This window comes from Callithrix jacchus, chromosome 20, assembly GCF_049354715.1.
Source record: "Callithrix jacchus isolate 240 chromosome 20, calJac240_pri, whole genome shotgun sequence".
In the NCBI taxonomy this organism is placed as follows: domain Eukaryota; kingdom Metazoa; phylum Chordata; class Mammalia; order Primates; family Cebidae; genus Callithrix; species Callithrix jacchus.
This window is the reverse complement of record NC_133521.1, coordinates 32,972,112-32,988,796: the sequence shown is the minus strand read 5'-3', so window position 1 is coordinate 32,988,796 and position 16,685 is coordinate 32,972,112. Positions and strand designations below refer to the sequence as shown.

Sequence of the window (16,685 nt, the reverse complement as noted above, 5' to 3'; positions counted from 1 at the left end):
TGGAGCAGTCTTAGCTCACTGCAACCTCCGCCTCCCAGGTTCAAGTGACCCTCCTGCCTCAGCCTTCCAAGTAGCTGGGATTACAGGTGCCCGCCACCACACCTGGCTAATTTTTGTATGTTTATTAGACATGGGGTTTTACCGTGTTGGCCAGGCTGGTCTCAAATTCCTGGCCTCATGAGCCATCCGCCTTGGCCTCCCAAAATGCTGGGATTACAGGCATGAGCCACCATGCCTGGCCCTATATTTTTTTAAGTTTTGCTTTTCCACGTTTAGATCTTTGGATGTGTGTGTGTGTGTGTGTGTGTGTGTGTGTGTGTGTGTGTGTGTGTGTGTTGAGATAGGGTGGCTCTGTCACCCAGGCTGGAGTGCACTGGCCAAATCACAAATCTGCTGCAGCCTCAAATTCCTGGCCTCAAGCAGTCCTCCCACTTTAGACTCCCAAGTGCCAGGATTACAGGCATGAGCCACGTCCCCAGCCTGTTTTTGTTTCTCTCAACCAGGTCTCACTCTTTTACCCAGGCTGAAGTGCAGTGGCACAATCATAGCTCACTGCAACCTTAAACTCCTTGGGCTCATCACTTGGGCTTCCCACTTTAGCCTCCTGAGTAGTTGGGACTATAGGCATGCACCTATAAGTAGAGACAGTGTCTTACTATGTCGACACAGGTCTCAATCTCCTGGCCTTAAGGGATCCTCCCACTTCAGCCTCCCAAAGTGCTGCCAATACAGGTATGAGCCACTGTGCCATCTCATATTTACATATTTAATCCACCTTGAATGTATTTTATGTGTAAAATAGGAATCTGTTTTTTCATTTATAACCGTTATAGAGACATGGGTCATCCAGTTCATTTTTCATGCCATTGCTGTTATATTTTAAATATGGGGGCCAGGCACTACTCAGGAGGCTGAGGTGGGAGGATCACTTGAGCCCAGGAATTCGAAGCTACAGTGAGCTGTGATCACAGCACAGCATTCCAGCATATGTGACAGTGAGACCCCATCTCTTTTTTTTTTTTTTTTTTTAAAGATGGGGTTTCACCATATTGGTCAGGCTGGTCTCAAACTCCTGACCTCAGGTAATCCGCCCACCTCAGCCTCCCAAAGTGCTGGGATTACAGGTGTGAGCCACTGTGCCCGGCCCCATCTCTGTAAAAAAAAAAAAAAAAAAAAAATATATATATATATATATATATATATATATATATGATTTTTTTGTTGATAAATAAGACCAAGCTATAACTTTTTCCCTTATACCATCTTTATAAGGTTTTAATAAGTCTCAAAATGAATGTAATTAGTCCTTTTCTAATCCCTAAAACAATTTAAGGAAAGGATTCCTTAGTTTGATAAAATTCATTTGTACAATTTTAGAAGTCTAGCATCTGTGAGGAGTAGGGCTTGGGGGAGAGTATATACTTTTTCTTTTTTTTGAGACAGAGTTTTGCTCTGCCACCCAGGCTGGAGTACAATGGTGTAATTTCGGCTCACTGCAACTTCCACCTTCCAGGTTGAAGCAATTCTGCTGCCTCAGCCTCCTGAGTAGCTGGAATTACAGGTGCCCGCCACCACACCTGACTAATTTTTGTTTTTAGTAGAGATGGGGTTTCGCCATATTGGCCAAGCTTGTCTTGAACCCCCGGCCTCAAGCAACCCCCCTGCCTTGGCCTCCCAAATTGCTGGGATTACAGGTGTGAGCCACCGCAACCAGCCGCCTTTTTTTTTTTTTTTTAATTTTAAAATCTTCACTTAGATGTTATATTTCAAAGGCAAAATTAACAAATCCCATTTTATTGGCTGATATTCCAAATAAGGCTGCTTTCTTCAGTGGTTTGTTTTGTAGCTGACAGCTATGCCGTTCTCTGTTCCAGTACTTCTGCTACAGCACTTACAACATTGCTTTGTAATAATTCTTTACATGTTGGCTTACTGCCAGACGGAAACCCCCCAGAGGACAGGATAGCACTTTATTCATATTTGTGCCCCAGTATGCAGCATGGTTAACCCGATTCTGTAGAATTCTGTATAATCCTACATTTACATGGTTAAGAAGCGGTTCACCATTCCCTCCTACCAGTCCCTGCTCCAACTGGGGCTATTTGGTAGGCCAAGCAAGGCCAGAGTCCTCCCAGGCACATTACAAATAGAAAAAAAAAAAAAAACATCATGAAATGATTTGACATTGCCAACCATATTATTCTTCAATTTCACTTGCTGTCTCAGTTCTGCCACTTGGTAGTTGTATGGCTGTGGAAACTTTACTACCTATCTTAGGGGGGGCTTTCTGAAGATTGTGATAATGTATGTAGATCATCTGGTATCCAGAGGGTGCTTAGTAAGTGCTAACTATAAATTACTTAATATGGCTGGGCACAGTGGTTCATGCCTGTAATCCCAGCACTTTGGGAGGCCGAGGCAGGTGGATCACCTGAGGTCAGCCTGGCCAATATGGTGAAACCCTGTCTCTACTAAAAATACAAAATTTAGCCGGGCATGGTGGTTGGCACTTGTGATCTCCGCTACTCGGGAGGCTGAGGTGGAATTGCTGGAATCCAGGAAGCAGAGGCTGCAGTAAGCCAAGAGCATGCCATTGCAGTGCAGCCCGGCCTACAACAGCAAAACTCCATCTCAAAAAAGCAAAGAGAACACAATTTCCTTCAGCTGTAATTGCCTTTTGATTTTCTTCTCTTAAGCTATTTCTCAGTTCCATTTGTGGGTTTGTGGTTGTGAAACAGACAAAAATAAAATGCCTTTGGGGAAGCCACCCCTCCTCCCTTTGTGTAAAATCCTATTTCTGTTCATATGGTTAAGTAGAGGTTCACCAGCCTCTGCCCCAAGCAGGGCTGTTTGGTAGTCCAAGCAAGGCCAGAGACCTCCCAGGGACTTTTGTTAGTCCTCTCAAAAGATGTTCTTCCTTCCACTAGAGTTGCTAAGCAACTCCAAAGATGAGGCCATCTTTGCCATCACAGGGAGAGAAAAACAAAACAAAGAGATGGAGTTGTGATGTTATCATTTGATCCCAGGTTCCAGCTACACCTCAAGCCAGTCAACCATCCCTCTGACATGTAAAATAATAAACTGATTTTTTAATGCTAAGGCCAGTTTGAATTGGGAGTATGTCATTGCAAACAAGATTTCTTAATAACACATAGCTTGGTTTCCCTTTATCTTGCTCACTCTGAGGTCAGTTTCTAACTGCTTTTAGTATGAATCTATCAGCAAAGACAAACCTTTTATTGGCTCCAGTTTGGTAAAGACCCACAAGATGCTTATGACAAATTTATATTGTTTCCTCTGATCCCAAATGAGAGGGTGACATCATTAGTAAAGAGCTTGGATGAGCTGCTCATATAATTTGGTAAAGATAAAGCTGAAAATCTTTGTTTCTTCCCCAATGGAAAATTTGAGTCATTTTAATTACATGTTCTTAGACTGCTGGGTCATACCCGGTTTCTTTATTCCTGTCTGTGTAGTGCTCTAGCCACCAACACGGTATGTCTGTGGAAGATTTAAGAAAGTAAATAAGCATTTCCTCTCAGATGTATTTGTGTCCTAGCAAGCCCACACATCTATACTAATGTGTGAGAAATTAAACCTACGGGCCTAGATACATCTAATCTTGATTTTTAGGAAGAAGGGAATAGAAAGCAGTACCGTAAGAATGCAGGTACATTAAAAGGATGTACAGAAGTGATATGAAAAGATCACTACAGTATAATGTTAAATTTAAAAAAAAAAGCAATGTGTACAGAAGTGTGTTTTCTTTGCATAAGAAAAAGGGCTGGGTGCAGTGCCTCATGCCTGTAATCCCAGCACTTTGGGAGGCTGAGGTGGCGGATCACCTGAGGTCAGGAGTTCAAGACCAGCTGGCCAACCTCGTTTCTACTAAAAATATAAAATTGGCTGGGTGTGGTGTCAGGCGCCAGTAACCCCAGCTACTCAGGAGGCAAGGCTGGAGAATCACTTGAACCTGGGAGGTGAAGGCTACAGTGAACTGAGATTGCACCATTGCACTCCAGCCTGGGTACAAGAACAAAACTGTCAAAAAAAAAAAAAAGAAAATAAGCATATATATTCACATTTAATTATCTTTTTTACTATGCTACTATAGTAGCTACTGTCCTTTAAATTATCCTATTTACTTTTAAAATATTGAAACAAGAAGCCAGTTAAAGTAATTTCCCATAAAGTGCAGAGGTGGTTAGAAAACTGGTGGGAGCAAGCCTTCTCAGTATATACCTTTTTGTGTTGTCCTAGTATCTCAACCATGTGAACATATTAGTTATTTAAAACAATGGCTTTCCTTATGACCCTGGCCACGGCTTCCTGTCCCAGGATGTACAGCCATGACCTCCACAAGCCCTCTTCCTGGCCTGGCAGAAGGAGTGACTTCTCTGACCTATCCAAATGCAGGTGAACAAAGGACATGGTCACAGTGCAATGCCTTTATAAGAGGATTTTTTATTGTTAATTATTTACCTTCATAGTTTCAGAAAGAGGAACAGATTAGCTCAATCCAACATGATTGGCAGTTGGCAAATTCTAGTGAAGCAAGTATTCTGATTGCTAAGGATTTAATTTGGATAATTTTAATACTTAGCCATCTAACACCTCAAACATAATCCAGAATAACTGCATCACCTTCTCTTTCACTTTAATACCGCACCTACCTCACTTTGATATGGAAATATCATTAAATATGATTTCCAGAAGGGCAAGTTTCCTGGAAAATACAGCCATGAGGACAATGCACAAAAAGAAAAACTCAAAATAAAACTCTGTATGATAATTTACTCAACTAAAGAAACAAAAACTTTCCAATATATTAAGAAATAAATCCAGTTACAAATGCACTAATAGGTCTATGTGAAGAGGTTCTGGGATAATAACTGAAAATGGCTGGCTATTTACAAGATACACAAGCAGTAACGGTGCACCTAGCCCAGCAATGGCCCTCAGAAGCCGAAAGTGTTCTCTCCGCTGTAGGCCACATACAAGAATCCATCTTCATCTTTTTCCTTCTCGTAAAGCTGTCCCATAGTTAGGCTTGAAAGAGAAAAAGAAAAACATCATTGAAAATGATGGAGTCCAGGTTTCAAGAGAAAAAGGATCGCCTGAGGATAGGAATTTAGGAAATAAAAATACTTCAGGTGTCAGTACCTGCTGTCTGCTTATAATCCCGTTTTAAAGAAAGAGAAAGGAGCCATAAAAAGATTAAAATAAATGAGGTCTGCAGAAGGCGGAGCCGTCTGACATCCTCCCAAGTAAATCCTTTAAAGACTCTAGCTCCTTCAGGGGACTTTAGCTGGCTGGTTAACAGATGAATGCCTTTAAATGCCAAGGAGTAGAGAATAAACTAAGCAAAACAAAGAACCTGAAAGGCTCACCTCTGTGTGGGTAAAGGACTCTAGCAAGAAGAATCATTTGGGTTCATTCTTTTGGAAGCTGTGTCCCCAGAAATATTTATCAACATAATCAGAGAGAAGTTATTTTCCTCACACTTAATGCAAAAAGCTCTAAATGTATCTAAGAAGCCTCCCCAACCTCCCAAAGAACCCTCCAAAAATAGATACTCTTCAAACTAAACGTGTGGGTAGGAAAGCTGGCTTCCCCTAAGCTGTAAAACAGACTGTGCATTGGAGGAGACCTAATCTAATTCAGTGCCATGAAACTGAGTTGGACCCACTCCAGAGTAAGACTAGTAACACCTGGAAGCCCTATGAAAGCTCTGCCCTGTGACTGTACTCTCAGATGAGAGGAGGTGCAAATGTGCTAAGACCATGAGTGGAGGAATCAACCAGAAACAGTGGTAAAATCCTCAGTCTGAGTCATCGGCGGTCACTAGCCCAGATAGGTAAGTCACAATAGATACTTAAAATGGAGACTCATAAACCAACGGCCAGTGGGAAAGATGAGGAGTCCAAGGCCTCAACCTGGGAAACCAATGACCTCCCCCTCTGCTGCTTTGTTCCTCAAGGAATGAATAGGACCTCCATGTAAACATGATGAACACATTTATGAAGTGGGAGGTTTTGAGTTTTTTTCCTATTCTTCCTGCTCCATTTGCAAGCTTAGCTGCGATGGCTGTGTGGGTAGATGAGAATTATTAAGTGACAATGTGGGGAAGGGCTGATTATGAATATGAAACAACTTGTCATCAGCATCTTGTACAATAAAAACGGTGCTCCCTGTGAGGATCTCTTAGCCTGGAATTTGTAAAGTAAGGATTCCTGGAACAGAACTGTTCAATAGAAGTTTCTGCTATGAAAAAGTGAAAAAGGCCAGGTGTGGTGGCTCATGCCTGTAATCCCAGCACTTTGGGAGGCCGAGGTGGGTGGATCACTAGAGGTCAGGAGTTCGAGATTAGCCTGGCCAACATGGTAAAACCCCCATCATAAAAAAAAAAAAAAAGAAATTTCTGCTATGACTGAAATGTCCTGTATCACTGCTACAACACAGTCACCACTAGCTTACATTCAGCATTTGAAAATGTGGCTCATCTAAATGGGGATGTGCAGTATAAAACAAACAAGATTTCAGACTTACTATGAAAATGCAGCTAAATAGATAATTTTGATTACATGTTGAAATGATAAAAGTATGGATATACTGGGTCAAACAAAATATATTATGAAAATTAATTTCAACTTTTTAATTTATTTATTTAGAGACAGAGTCTTGGTCTGTCACCAGGCTGCAGTGCAGTGGCAACAATCTCAGCTCACTGCAACCTCTGCCTCCCGGGTTCAAGCAATTCTCCTGCCTCAGCCTCTTCAGTAGCTGGGACTACAGGCGTGTGCCACTACACCCAGCTAATGTTTGTTTTTTGTTTTTGTTTTCGTTTTTTTGTATTTTAGGAGGGACAGGGTTTCACCATGTTGGCCAGGATGGTCTCGATCTCCTGACCTCGTGATTCACCATCCTCAGCCTTCTAAAGTACTGGGATTACAGGCATGAGCCACCACACCTGTTTTTATTTTTCTTTTAATGCAGCTACTAAAAAATTTTTAAATTACATATGTGGCTTGCATCCATTTCTACTGACAGCACTGCCCCAGAATAGGACTTAGGAGGCAGTGGGTAGAGGGAGGAACAACACCTATAGTCCATAGCTATGGGTCTCAGCCTTGGCTGCATATCAGAATCTCATACTAGAGAGCTTTAAAAACATCTCCATGCCCAAGCCCTACCCCACACTAATGAAATCATCAGTATGTTTTGTTGAGATAGAATCTTGCTCTATCATCCAGGCTGGAGTGCAGTGGCAGGATCTAGGCTCACTGCAACCTCCACCTTCCAGGTACAAGCGAAATCTCATGTCTCAGCCTCCTGAGTAGCTAGGATTACAGGTGCATGTCACCACATCCAGCTAGTTTTTTTTGTACTTTTTTTTCCTAAGTAGAAGTGGGGTTTCACTATGTTGGCCAGGCTGGTCTTGAACTCCTGACCTCAAGTGAGCCACCACGCCTGGCCTCATCAGTATATTTTTAAATGCCTAAGATGATTCCATGTGCAGCCAGGTTGAGAAGGGAGATGCTTGACCTTTGTGGGTGGCGGGGGGAAGGAGTCATCTTTAAGAGCTACATGATTAGGAAGTAGAGTGACAAGCCAGGAAGTGAAATGACAAGCCAGAAACTAGCAGAAGAGCTTGAACATGTAGCTGAGTCTCCCAATATTTTTATCCACTTTTCTCTGAGACTCCTCAGAATGAGGCTAATGGGAAAACAACTACAGCTACTGCCACAACTCTCTTTACCCCATTTGTCTGAGTGTCCAGGGTGACCTTGATGACAACTATCATAACATCTCCCCACTGCTGTTACCAGATGGGTTTAGAGCAGCAGACACTGAGTGCAATTCAAAGACAGCTACCCCACAGTGCCTTTGTCAAGTTTGGTTCTAAACAGACTAAGTTCTGCTCTTTGCCTAGCAAGTTAGGAGCCCTAGTACAATGATTCTAAATCCCACTGCTACTTCAGAAACATTTGAAGAGCTTCATAAACACCAGCTGCTCACCCTGGCCCTGTGTATGCTACGCATAGTGAACAATGACCACTGGACCACTACTGTTGAAGGGAAGTCCTGAGGCTCGGAGCCCTGACTCTTGGCAGGATAGGAAGCCCACAGTCATGTGGCTTTCATTCCTTTCTGGCTTTAGATTCCATTGTCTTTTCAGTAAAACTTGGGTTCATCAATTTGTTTAAGCAGTGCCCTAGTCGCTACAGAAGCTAATAGTTAAAGCACTGTTCTAAGGACATCACATGTATTAACTCTTTATCCTCAAAACAATCTTATGAGGTAGGTACTACCATAATCCATAGTTCATAGGTAAGAAAACTGAGGCAAGGCCAGGCACAGTGGCTCAAGCCTGTAATCCCAGCACTTTGGGAGGCCGAGGTGGGTGGATCACGAGGTCAAGGGATCGAGACCATCCTGGTCAACATGGTGAAACCCCGTCTCTACTAAAAATACAAAAAATTAGCTGGGCACCGTGGCGCATGCCTGTAATCCCAGCTACTCAGGAGGCTGAGGCAGGAGAATTGCCTGAACCCAGGAGGCGGAGGTTGGGGTGAGCCATTGCACTCCAGCCTGGATAACAAGAGCGAAACTCTGTCTCAAAAAAAAAAAAAAAAATTAAAGAAAACTGAGGCACCGAGAATCTAAATCATTCACTCCAGGTCACAAAACTAGGAGACAACCAAGCTTTGCTGCTGCCAAGTGACTAGACAACTAGATCTGTTCTGATGACCTAACATTAGAGTCCTTGTACCTTCCTGCAGAGATCTTTGTTAGAACAGTGCTTCTCATACAAATACTGGTACCAACAGGCTCTCAGGTAAGGCAACTGCTGCCAGTCTCTGCATCACATGCTGAGTAGCAAGGTCTTAGGGCTCTCTCCTTCAGATCTTGTAATTTGACAACTAGAAGGTTTGTGCCTAAGGACCAACATTTCTCCTTTTCTGACACACGGCCTCATGTGAAAACTTAGTTGGCAATAGCACTGTGTCCTTATAGTCAGGATACCCATTGGGCAAGGAACTTGCTAACTGACAATGCTCAATCCTGAACATGCACCTAATTTTGAGGCTTCAATGGGTGCCATGAAACAAGACTGATTTGAAAACAGCACTTAAGGGATTTGACTGCATACATGCAGAGTCAGAATAACTTGGTCTGCAGCAAAAGGAGCTGGGCTACAAATAGAATTAAAAGAAAAAACTCATTTTTTTAAAGTCCCATTAAAAGGATATTCAAATGGAAGTGCAGGGAGACAAAACGTGACCCTTGCTAGCAGGCAGTCTATCAGCAGAAGGCTGGTGTGTCCACTTGGGACACATTCCATAAACTTCTAAGAAGATAAATGTCTCCCTCAGAATTTGGAGGCCTTACAGAGCACTGAGCAGGCCACTGCTAGGATGCATCTAATCCTGACAACTCGCAAGCAGCACTGCAGCTCCAAGGCTTGCTGCCTTGGTGCTAGGAGGTGACTGTAGAAAACATCTGAAGATGGCTTCCAGTCCCTAACACAAATGTACACCCCGTGGCATCAAGTACCACATGCATTCATCTGACAAAGATGCTGCTCTTTGTACAGAGGTACTGCCACCTTCCAAGCTCTGACTCTGACAAGGAAATAAATGGGTAAAGCCAATGGTAGATTCAAGCCATGGAGCTAATCTAAGGTGAAGTACCATGTGAAAATGAACTTAAATTGCCCCCTGAAGCTCTCTCTCCCACCCCTCTATTAGAGACTCACAAAGATCCAGATAAAACCTCTTCTCCAGTGGAGAAACTATGCAATAAAAGGAAAGGTGCAGCAGGACCCACATCCAGGAATGGCCATGTGACTCAAGTTTTATGCTACTCAACAGTAGTTTTATGCTACTCAACAGCTCTATGCATTGGGACAGGCTGACCTAAAACTGTGTGAATGCCCAATCCTTAGAGAACTTGCCTTTGCCCCAACCCAGGGCAGGTCATGGAGGCTGTGGGATCTATACTGACTCATGAATTGGCTGGACTGATGAGCACACTTGGCCACCCATCTGCTTTGGAGCCCATGTGATTCCACTGGACCTTGGATTATCTCTTCTCCAGCAGGAAAGGATAGGTGGCAGGAGGTGGAAGGGCAATGACCACTGCTGTGAATCCTGCAGAGGCACTGGCTTCACACTTAAAAGTTAATAAGGCCTTGACCCCCCAAGATTCTATAAAGACTAACCACTGGTTGTTGTTTTTTTCTTTGTTTTGGTTTTGAGATGGACTTCTGCTCTTGTCACCCAGTACAGTGGTGGGATCTTGGCTCACCACAACCTCCGCCTGCCAGGTTCAAACGACTCTCCTGCCTCAACCTCCCAAGTAGCTGGGATTACAGGCACCCACCACCACACCCGGCTAATTTTTTTTGTATTTTTAGTAGAGATGGGGTTTCATCATGTTGGCCAGGCTGACCTTAGGTAATCTGCTGACCTTGGCCTCCCAAAGTGCTGGGATTACAGGTGTGAGCCACCATACCCAGCCTAGGACACGATCTGTTTGTATCAGAAAAATCTGATCAAAAGGAACAACTAGGCCGGGTCCAGTGGCTCACATCTGTAATCCCAGCACTTCAGGAGGCCAAGGAGGGTGGATCACCTGAGGTCAGGAGTTCAAGACCAGCCTGGACAACATGGTGAAACCCCATCTCTACTATAAATGTTTTTTAAATTAGCCAGTCATGGTGGCAGGAGCCAGTAATACCAGCTATTCAGGAGGCTGAGGCAGAAAAATCACTTGAACCTGGGAGTCGGAGGTTGTGGTGAGCCGAGATCATGCCACTGCACTCCTGCCTGGACAAAAAGAGCAAAACTCCGTCTCAAAAAAAAAAAAAAATGTCCTGCCTTAAAGTGGTATTTACCCAGAAATGATCAAAGTGCTTTAAGCACATTTCTAAATAAAGGATGAATACGTGTGGGGTAAGAAGTCATTAATTGGGGCCTGATGGGTCAGGACTTAGATTTCTGGTTACTCTGTCCTAAAATCCTGACTTGGGTTACTGGTATAATCTGCCTTAGGGTGGATTCTCAGCAGATTGGAAAGGCAAATGGGACTTGGAGAGAAAATGGCCTTGAAGCAGACTCTGTTGCCCTGAAAACCACTTTCCATATCTAAGACATCACAACTTCCTCTTACTTAAGATCTCTTTAAGATCAACAAGCAACTAAACACCAGATTGTTAAACAGCACAGGTGTCTCAATCTCAAATTATAATACCTGGCCAAGCATGGTGGCTAATACCCATAATCCCAGCACTCTAAGAGGCCAAGACAGGAGGTCACTCGTAGCCAGGAGTTTGAGACCACCCTGGTGAGGTGGGAGGATTGCTCAAGCCCAGGAGTTCAATGTTGCAGTGACCTCTGACTGCACCACTGCACTCCAGCCAGGGTGACAGAGCAAGGCCTTGTCTCAACAACAACAAAAAACCAGTATCTTAGAGATCTTTTATTTAATGATATACTCCTGTTTCTATTTTAAACAGAGGATTAAGACGACTCTTATCTAGGTTCTCAACCAACAAAGACCATACAATGCCAGGTCCGAGTTCCTCTCTAAGGCCATGACTAGGAAACTTGTACACTGACGTTGTTTCTAAAGTTCTGTCTGCACAAAGTTCCCCTTCCTGTTTTGGCCTGATTCTTGATGCAGGCACCTGCGCAGACAATTCAACTTTCCAGTGCTAAATGGGAAAAGGCCACTGTGATTCCTCCTTTTTTAAAAGAAACAAGAACTTAGAATTTAGGAAGTAAAACTTAGGGACTTACCTATGTCTCTATTTAAATAATTAATATTTAATAGTAACAACTCTCAATAAAAATCATGACACTTGGGTCGGGTGCGGTGGCTCAACCCTCTAATCCCAGCACTCTGGGAGGCCAATGCAGGCGGATAACCTGAGGTCGGGAGTTCAAGACCAGCCTGACCAACATGCTGAAACCCCGTCTTTAAATTAAAAAAAAAAAATTTTTTGTAAATTTTTTTTTTTTAAAAAAAGAAAAAAAAAATCATGACACTTTACATAGTGACTGCCTGTTTTCTACTGAAAGGCAGAAATAAATGAGAAGTTACTCCCCTTCATCCTCAGCCATAATTGATCTTCATGCATACCAGTCAGTCACCAGAGAGGGAGGGCTTGTGCAGGCTTGAATTCGTCCTTTCTCTAATTTCCCCAGCCACCCTTTGAAACCAGCAAGCACTGCATGAAGGTTAAGGGAGGCTCCATGTTTCTCTAAAGAGGCTGGAAAGACCTGAGGAAGAGGCAGCTAAACTGTCTTGGGGAAGAGATGGTGAAGGGGAGTTACAGCCAGCTTTAGGAAGGATCCTGTGGTATTTTCGTTTATGCTGCTTTGGAGTATTAATTTGCATAAAGCCCAATGATGTCACATGGCCTCCTTTGTTTAGACACAAATTTGTATTTTTAGCTGGGTGTGGTGGCACACACCTGTGGTCCCAGCTATTAGGGAGGCTGAGGTGGGAGGATCACTTGAACCTAGGAAGCACAGGTTGCAGTGAGCTGAGATTGCACCATTGCACTCCAACCTGGGCAACAGTGAGACTCCGTCTCAGAAAAACAGAATGGTTTTTGAGAATAAAACCCCAGAATGAACAGTTGCATTAAGTGTAAGGAGACAAGTCATTAACTGGGGCCAAAGGAGCTGATGGGCTGGGCAAAAGGGCCCTGGCTGGGGACTCTAAATCCTGAAGGGTGAGGATTTGGATTTCTGGTTACTCCGACCTAAAATCCTAACTACAGTTACTAGTGTAATCTGCTTTAAGGTTCTCGCCACACTGGAAAGGCAAATGGGACTTGGAGAGAAAATGGCCTTGAAAAAAAAAGGAGAAAAAAAAGAAAATGGCCTTGAAACAGTCTCTGCTGCCCTGAAAAATCATTTTTAATTTCCAATTCTATTTATATCTCAGGGAAAATGGGGGAGGGGACAGTTGATAAGACTGTAGTCATTTTAATTGCTAGATTACTGTGGAGCCATCAGAGTAATCATAAGGTCTCCAGAAGCCTGCTTCATTTCCTTTGAGAAGAACCAGAGAATCAGAATTGAGGAAAATAAACTTAATGCCATAGGTCCTAGTCACTTACTTCCACTAAGCGACCACCTCTGGGAAGGAGAAAACACAGGGTCACCAAGGCTCTGCAGAAATTGCAGATGGTATAAAAGATTACTTCCCCAGTCACCTTAAGGAAAGCCCAGGGTAACTATGAATGCCCAAGGCTTCCTCCTCTCGTGAAGATAGCCCTGAGGCCTGGGAAGGAAGGTTGGAAGAGCCCCATGGATGACAAAATCACCTCAAGCAACACCACAGCTTCCAGAGCTACAGCTGCAGCAGACCAATGGTGTCCAGTGGGCAGGCCCTGGGCTATCTCCTCAGGTTGGACACTGGCCTTAGGGAAGGAGCTTCCATTTCTCCCCTGCCTTTCTACCAGACACCAGGAAGTGGAGGTGGTAGAGACTGGGAAACAGGTAATCAGACCAAAAAATAGCCAGAGCTTTCCACCTTTAACAGAAATAAAGTCTGGAATTTGGCACGGGCCTCTTAGGAAGTCTTCAAGGATTTTCAACAGGAACCTATCTGGGCAACATTGGGCTAGTTCCCAGGGCTTCTGAAAGCCTTCACTTTTAGAAGTATTACTTCTGGGGGTGGTAAATGAAACCTACTTTGGGTCACTAAGGTAAGATGTGGCCAGGAACTCACACTCAGGGGAGAGGTGAGGGCCAGAATCTGGATCAGAGCCTAGAACTACCCACTCAGTAACAGGAAAGGACTGACCAGGAGCTTAGACGGAGCCTGTCCATTTTCCTCATTCCAGAGGGGACTAAAGCTGGGCTGTCAAATACACAGAAAATGGAAATTCTAATGCCCCTGCCTACATTCGGGCTGCAAGTTACACTCCCAAAGACTGCTTCCAGGCAGCACCATAGTCTGACAGTCAAAGCAGGTGCTACCAAGGAAGGTTTAAGTCTGTAAAGAGACTTCAGAGCCCTTTACTGTGCTGCAGTCATTTTGTCAGACTTGAGGATCAGACAGCTATAGACTCTTACAATGGCAGAGAGCTGACGAAGTTTGGGAGCACGCAAACCGCTTGATTAACTGAGTAAGCCTCAGCAGAACCCACAGGTTCCCAGTGGAGGAGAGTGGCCAGACTGTCTTCAGGGAAGAAAACCTCATTTCAGGCATCAGTTCTACCTATGGCTTAAGCCTAAATAAGTCCTCAATGTTTTAAAAGATTCTTGGAGGTCTCAGGCTGAGTTTCATCCCTTTTTTAGAAGTCCAGGCCTTGTTCTATTTTCCGAATCTAAAATGCACCCTTATGTATTGCAGCCGTTATTTTCCTGGAGCCCCTGATGTCAGGGAGCACAAAATCCAGATTTCTAGTCAGAACCCCCAAGAGTTTTCAGACCTCCAAAGTTTTTGAGTTCTCTAAGCAGCCAACCAGATGTCTAACACCAGAGGACCCATCTAGTAAACACCTCTCACCTGGACTGTGGGACTGTCTTATCCACAAACAGGAAGATCGCCTTTTCAGAAGGAAGCTGGATCCTTTTCCTGATGATCCACATGAACTGAGCCACAGTGATATCAGATGGAACCAAGTACTTCCGTTTGTCAATGTCAACAATCTGAGAGCCTGAGACCTTTTCCACAATCACCTGGGAAAATAAAGAGAGGTCAGGACTGGGTTTCTAAAGCCAGGCTCTGGCCTCAAGGCTGAGGAGCTGAGGAACAGAGTGTGGGCAAGGAGGTGGGTGGGAAACTGCATAGCAGGAGAAAATATGTCTTTGGCTTAATAACCACATGCTCTGGAGGTTAAGAATTGATATAAATGGGTTATAGGGAAACGGTAAGTGCTTTTCTGTGGTCAGTTATGTAAGAAAAATGCAGCCCTTACTACTAAGCTTTTCCACATTTTATCTGGGCAGACCTAAGAATATGTGGGGATCCACATCCATAGCCCATTACTCCAGGACCCCAGAATGGATCCCCTTCACACTACAGGAAACACTACTGTGTTCCCAAGGAACACAGGAGACAAGAACAGATGGACTAATGGGAATGCCTGGAATTTCAGCCAGCCAAGAACCAAGCTCTTCATTTGGCCTGTTGCTCTTCTCTGAACAAGTTTCAAATCCGTCCCTCCTTCCCCCAACGGAATTATTCACAAGCAAAGAGCTACAATAACAGGCCTTAATGTCCATTAAAAATTAACAAGAATTACAAAACTATCTCCCCAAACATGGAAAAAATATATTTACTACTGACTAGGAAGAAAGCATAACAGAAAAGGGTTTTCAGCGGCTTCTCACATTGTTTTGGTCAGGCAGGGATGACAGGGTCAAGGTGAGGCAACGGAGCCAGAATTTGGGTAAAGATGGAGGCTCCAAGTAAAAGGTGAAGGTCCTGAGACTCAAGTACCACTTCCAAGACCAAAGTGACAGTCTCCCTCCACCACCGTTCCCAAAAGTGGCAGTGACCTGTTGCCCTGTCCTAGAACATCGTTCCTTACATAATTGGCCAGGGAGCCCCGAGGCTGCAGACAGCTCTCGCTGGCCTAGATCCGGAGATTCAGCACTGAGGCACCCTGAACAGCACCAGCCCGAGCCCCTCACGCCCCGGCCCTGGGCGGCCTCATCGCAGTCTGGCCCGTCCTCTACTACAACTGGGAATGGAACCTCAACTTGTCAACTGTTGAATGGCCTAGGGCCTATCACGGCTCCCAGATGACAGAGGTGACAGCGAGGTGAGGGGGCGGAGAGTCCAATCACTCACCGGAACCCGGTCAGGATATTTCGCTCGGATCTTCGCGGACTCCACGCATCTGTGTTCTGTGGCAGAAACAAACAGGGCTGACGGCCGCGCCTGCCCACAGGTCGGTTCCGGGCCCTCGGCCCTCCTCCTCCTGCGCCTTGCGCACAGCCCAGGCCCTCGTTCCGGCGTCCCCACGGCCGCGGTCCTGTCCCCTAGCTCCCAGGGGGGTCCGCGGAGAGTGACGCGGGGTCGAGGGACGGCTGCTCGTGGCACCGGAGCCTTGGCGGCTCGAGCCCGGAGCGCGGCATACGTCCTGCTTCACCCGGCCCAGGGCCGCCCGAGTGGGGGAGGGGGCCCACCTGCCGCCGCGGCCCCCCGCGGCCGGTCCGATGGCCAAGTGCTTACCCAAAGAGTGGTCCTCCTTGAACATCCACTTCATGGCGGCGGCGGGGAGGGGATGGAACCGGCTCTCGGAGCCGTGGAACTCGGCGTACCGACCACAACAACAACGGCGGCGGCGGTAGCAGCGACGGAGGCGACTACACGGCAGGCGGGACTTCCGGCTGCTGGAGCCTAGCAACCGGTCAGGGGCGGGGCTTCCGGCGCCACTGGCCAGGAAGCTATGCCAAGGGGCGGGGCCGCACGTAGTCACGGAGGGCTCCTTCTGGGGGCTACTAGGCTGCGGAGGCGGTGAAGTTGGTTACGGGGGCGTCTGTGAGCAATATCGGCGACCCCAGGAAGAAATGTTCGGGGAACTGGTGACAGGAGTGGGGTCTCGGGAGTGTTTGTGGCGGGAAGCGTCTGGCTGATAGTGTATGGCTCTGAGGGCTCTTTGGGGGTGTGGCTGATAGTTGAGGGCTCTTAGAGCGTTTATAGGGGAGGTC

At 45.4% G+C, this 16,685-nt stretch overlaps 1 protein-coding gene across 1 annotated transcript; it reads right to left on the bottom strand.

Moving 5' to 3' along the window:
• Positions 1–4,444: 4,444 nt before the first annotated feature.
• Positions 4,445–16,349, bottom strand: GABARAPL2 (GABA type A receptor associated protein like 2). Its single transcript, XM_008986228.5, has 4 exons — positions 16,207–16,349; positions 15,823–15,878; positions 14,533–14,705; positions 4,445–5,049 (listed from the first exon to the last, which is right to left on the bottom strand). Exons 1-4 carry the CDS (start codon positions 16,238–16,240, stop codon positions 4,959–4,961), a joined length of 354 nt encoding a protein of 117 aa, XP_008984476.1. The 5' UTR covers positions 16,241–16,349; the 3' UTR covers positions 4,445–4,958.
• Positions 16,350–16,685: the final 336 nt, after the last annotated feature.

Coding starts and splice junctions, on each gene's coding strand:
- GABARAPL2 (XM_008986228.5), bottom strand. CDS start 16,240: ATGAAGTGGATGTTCAAGGAGGACCACTCTTTGG. Junction 15,879..16,206: donor CAAGGAGGACCACTCTTTGG/GTAAGCACTTGG, acceptor TTTCTGCCACAG/AACACAGATGCGTGGAGTCC. Junction 14,706..15,822: donor AATATCCTGACCGGGTTCCG/GTGAGTGATTGG, acceptor TTATTTTCCCAG/GTGATTGTGGAAAAGGTCTC.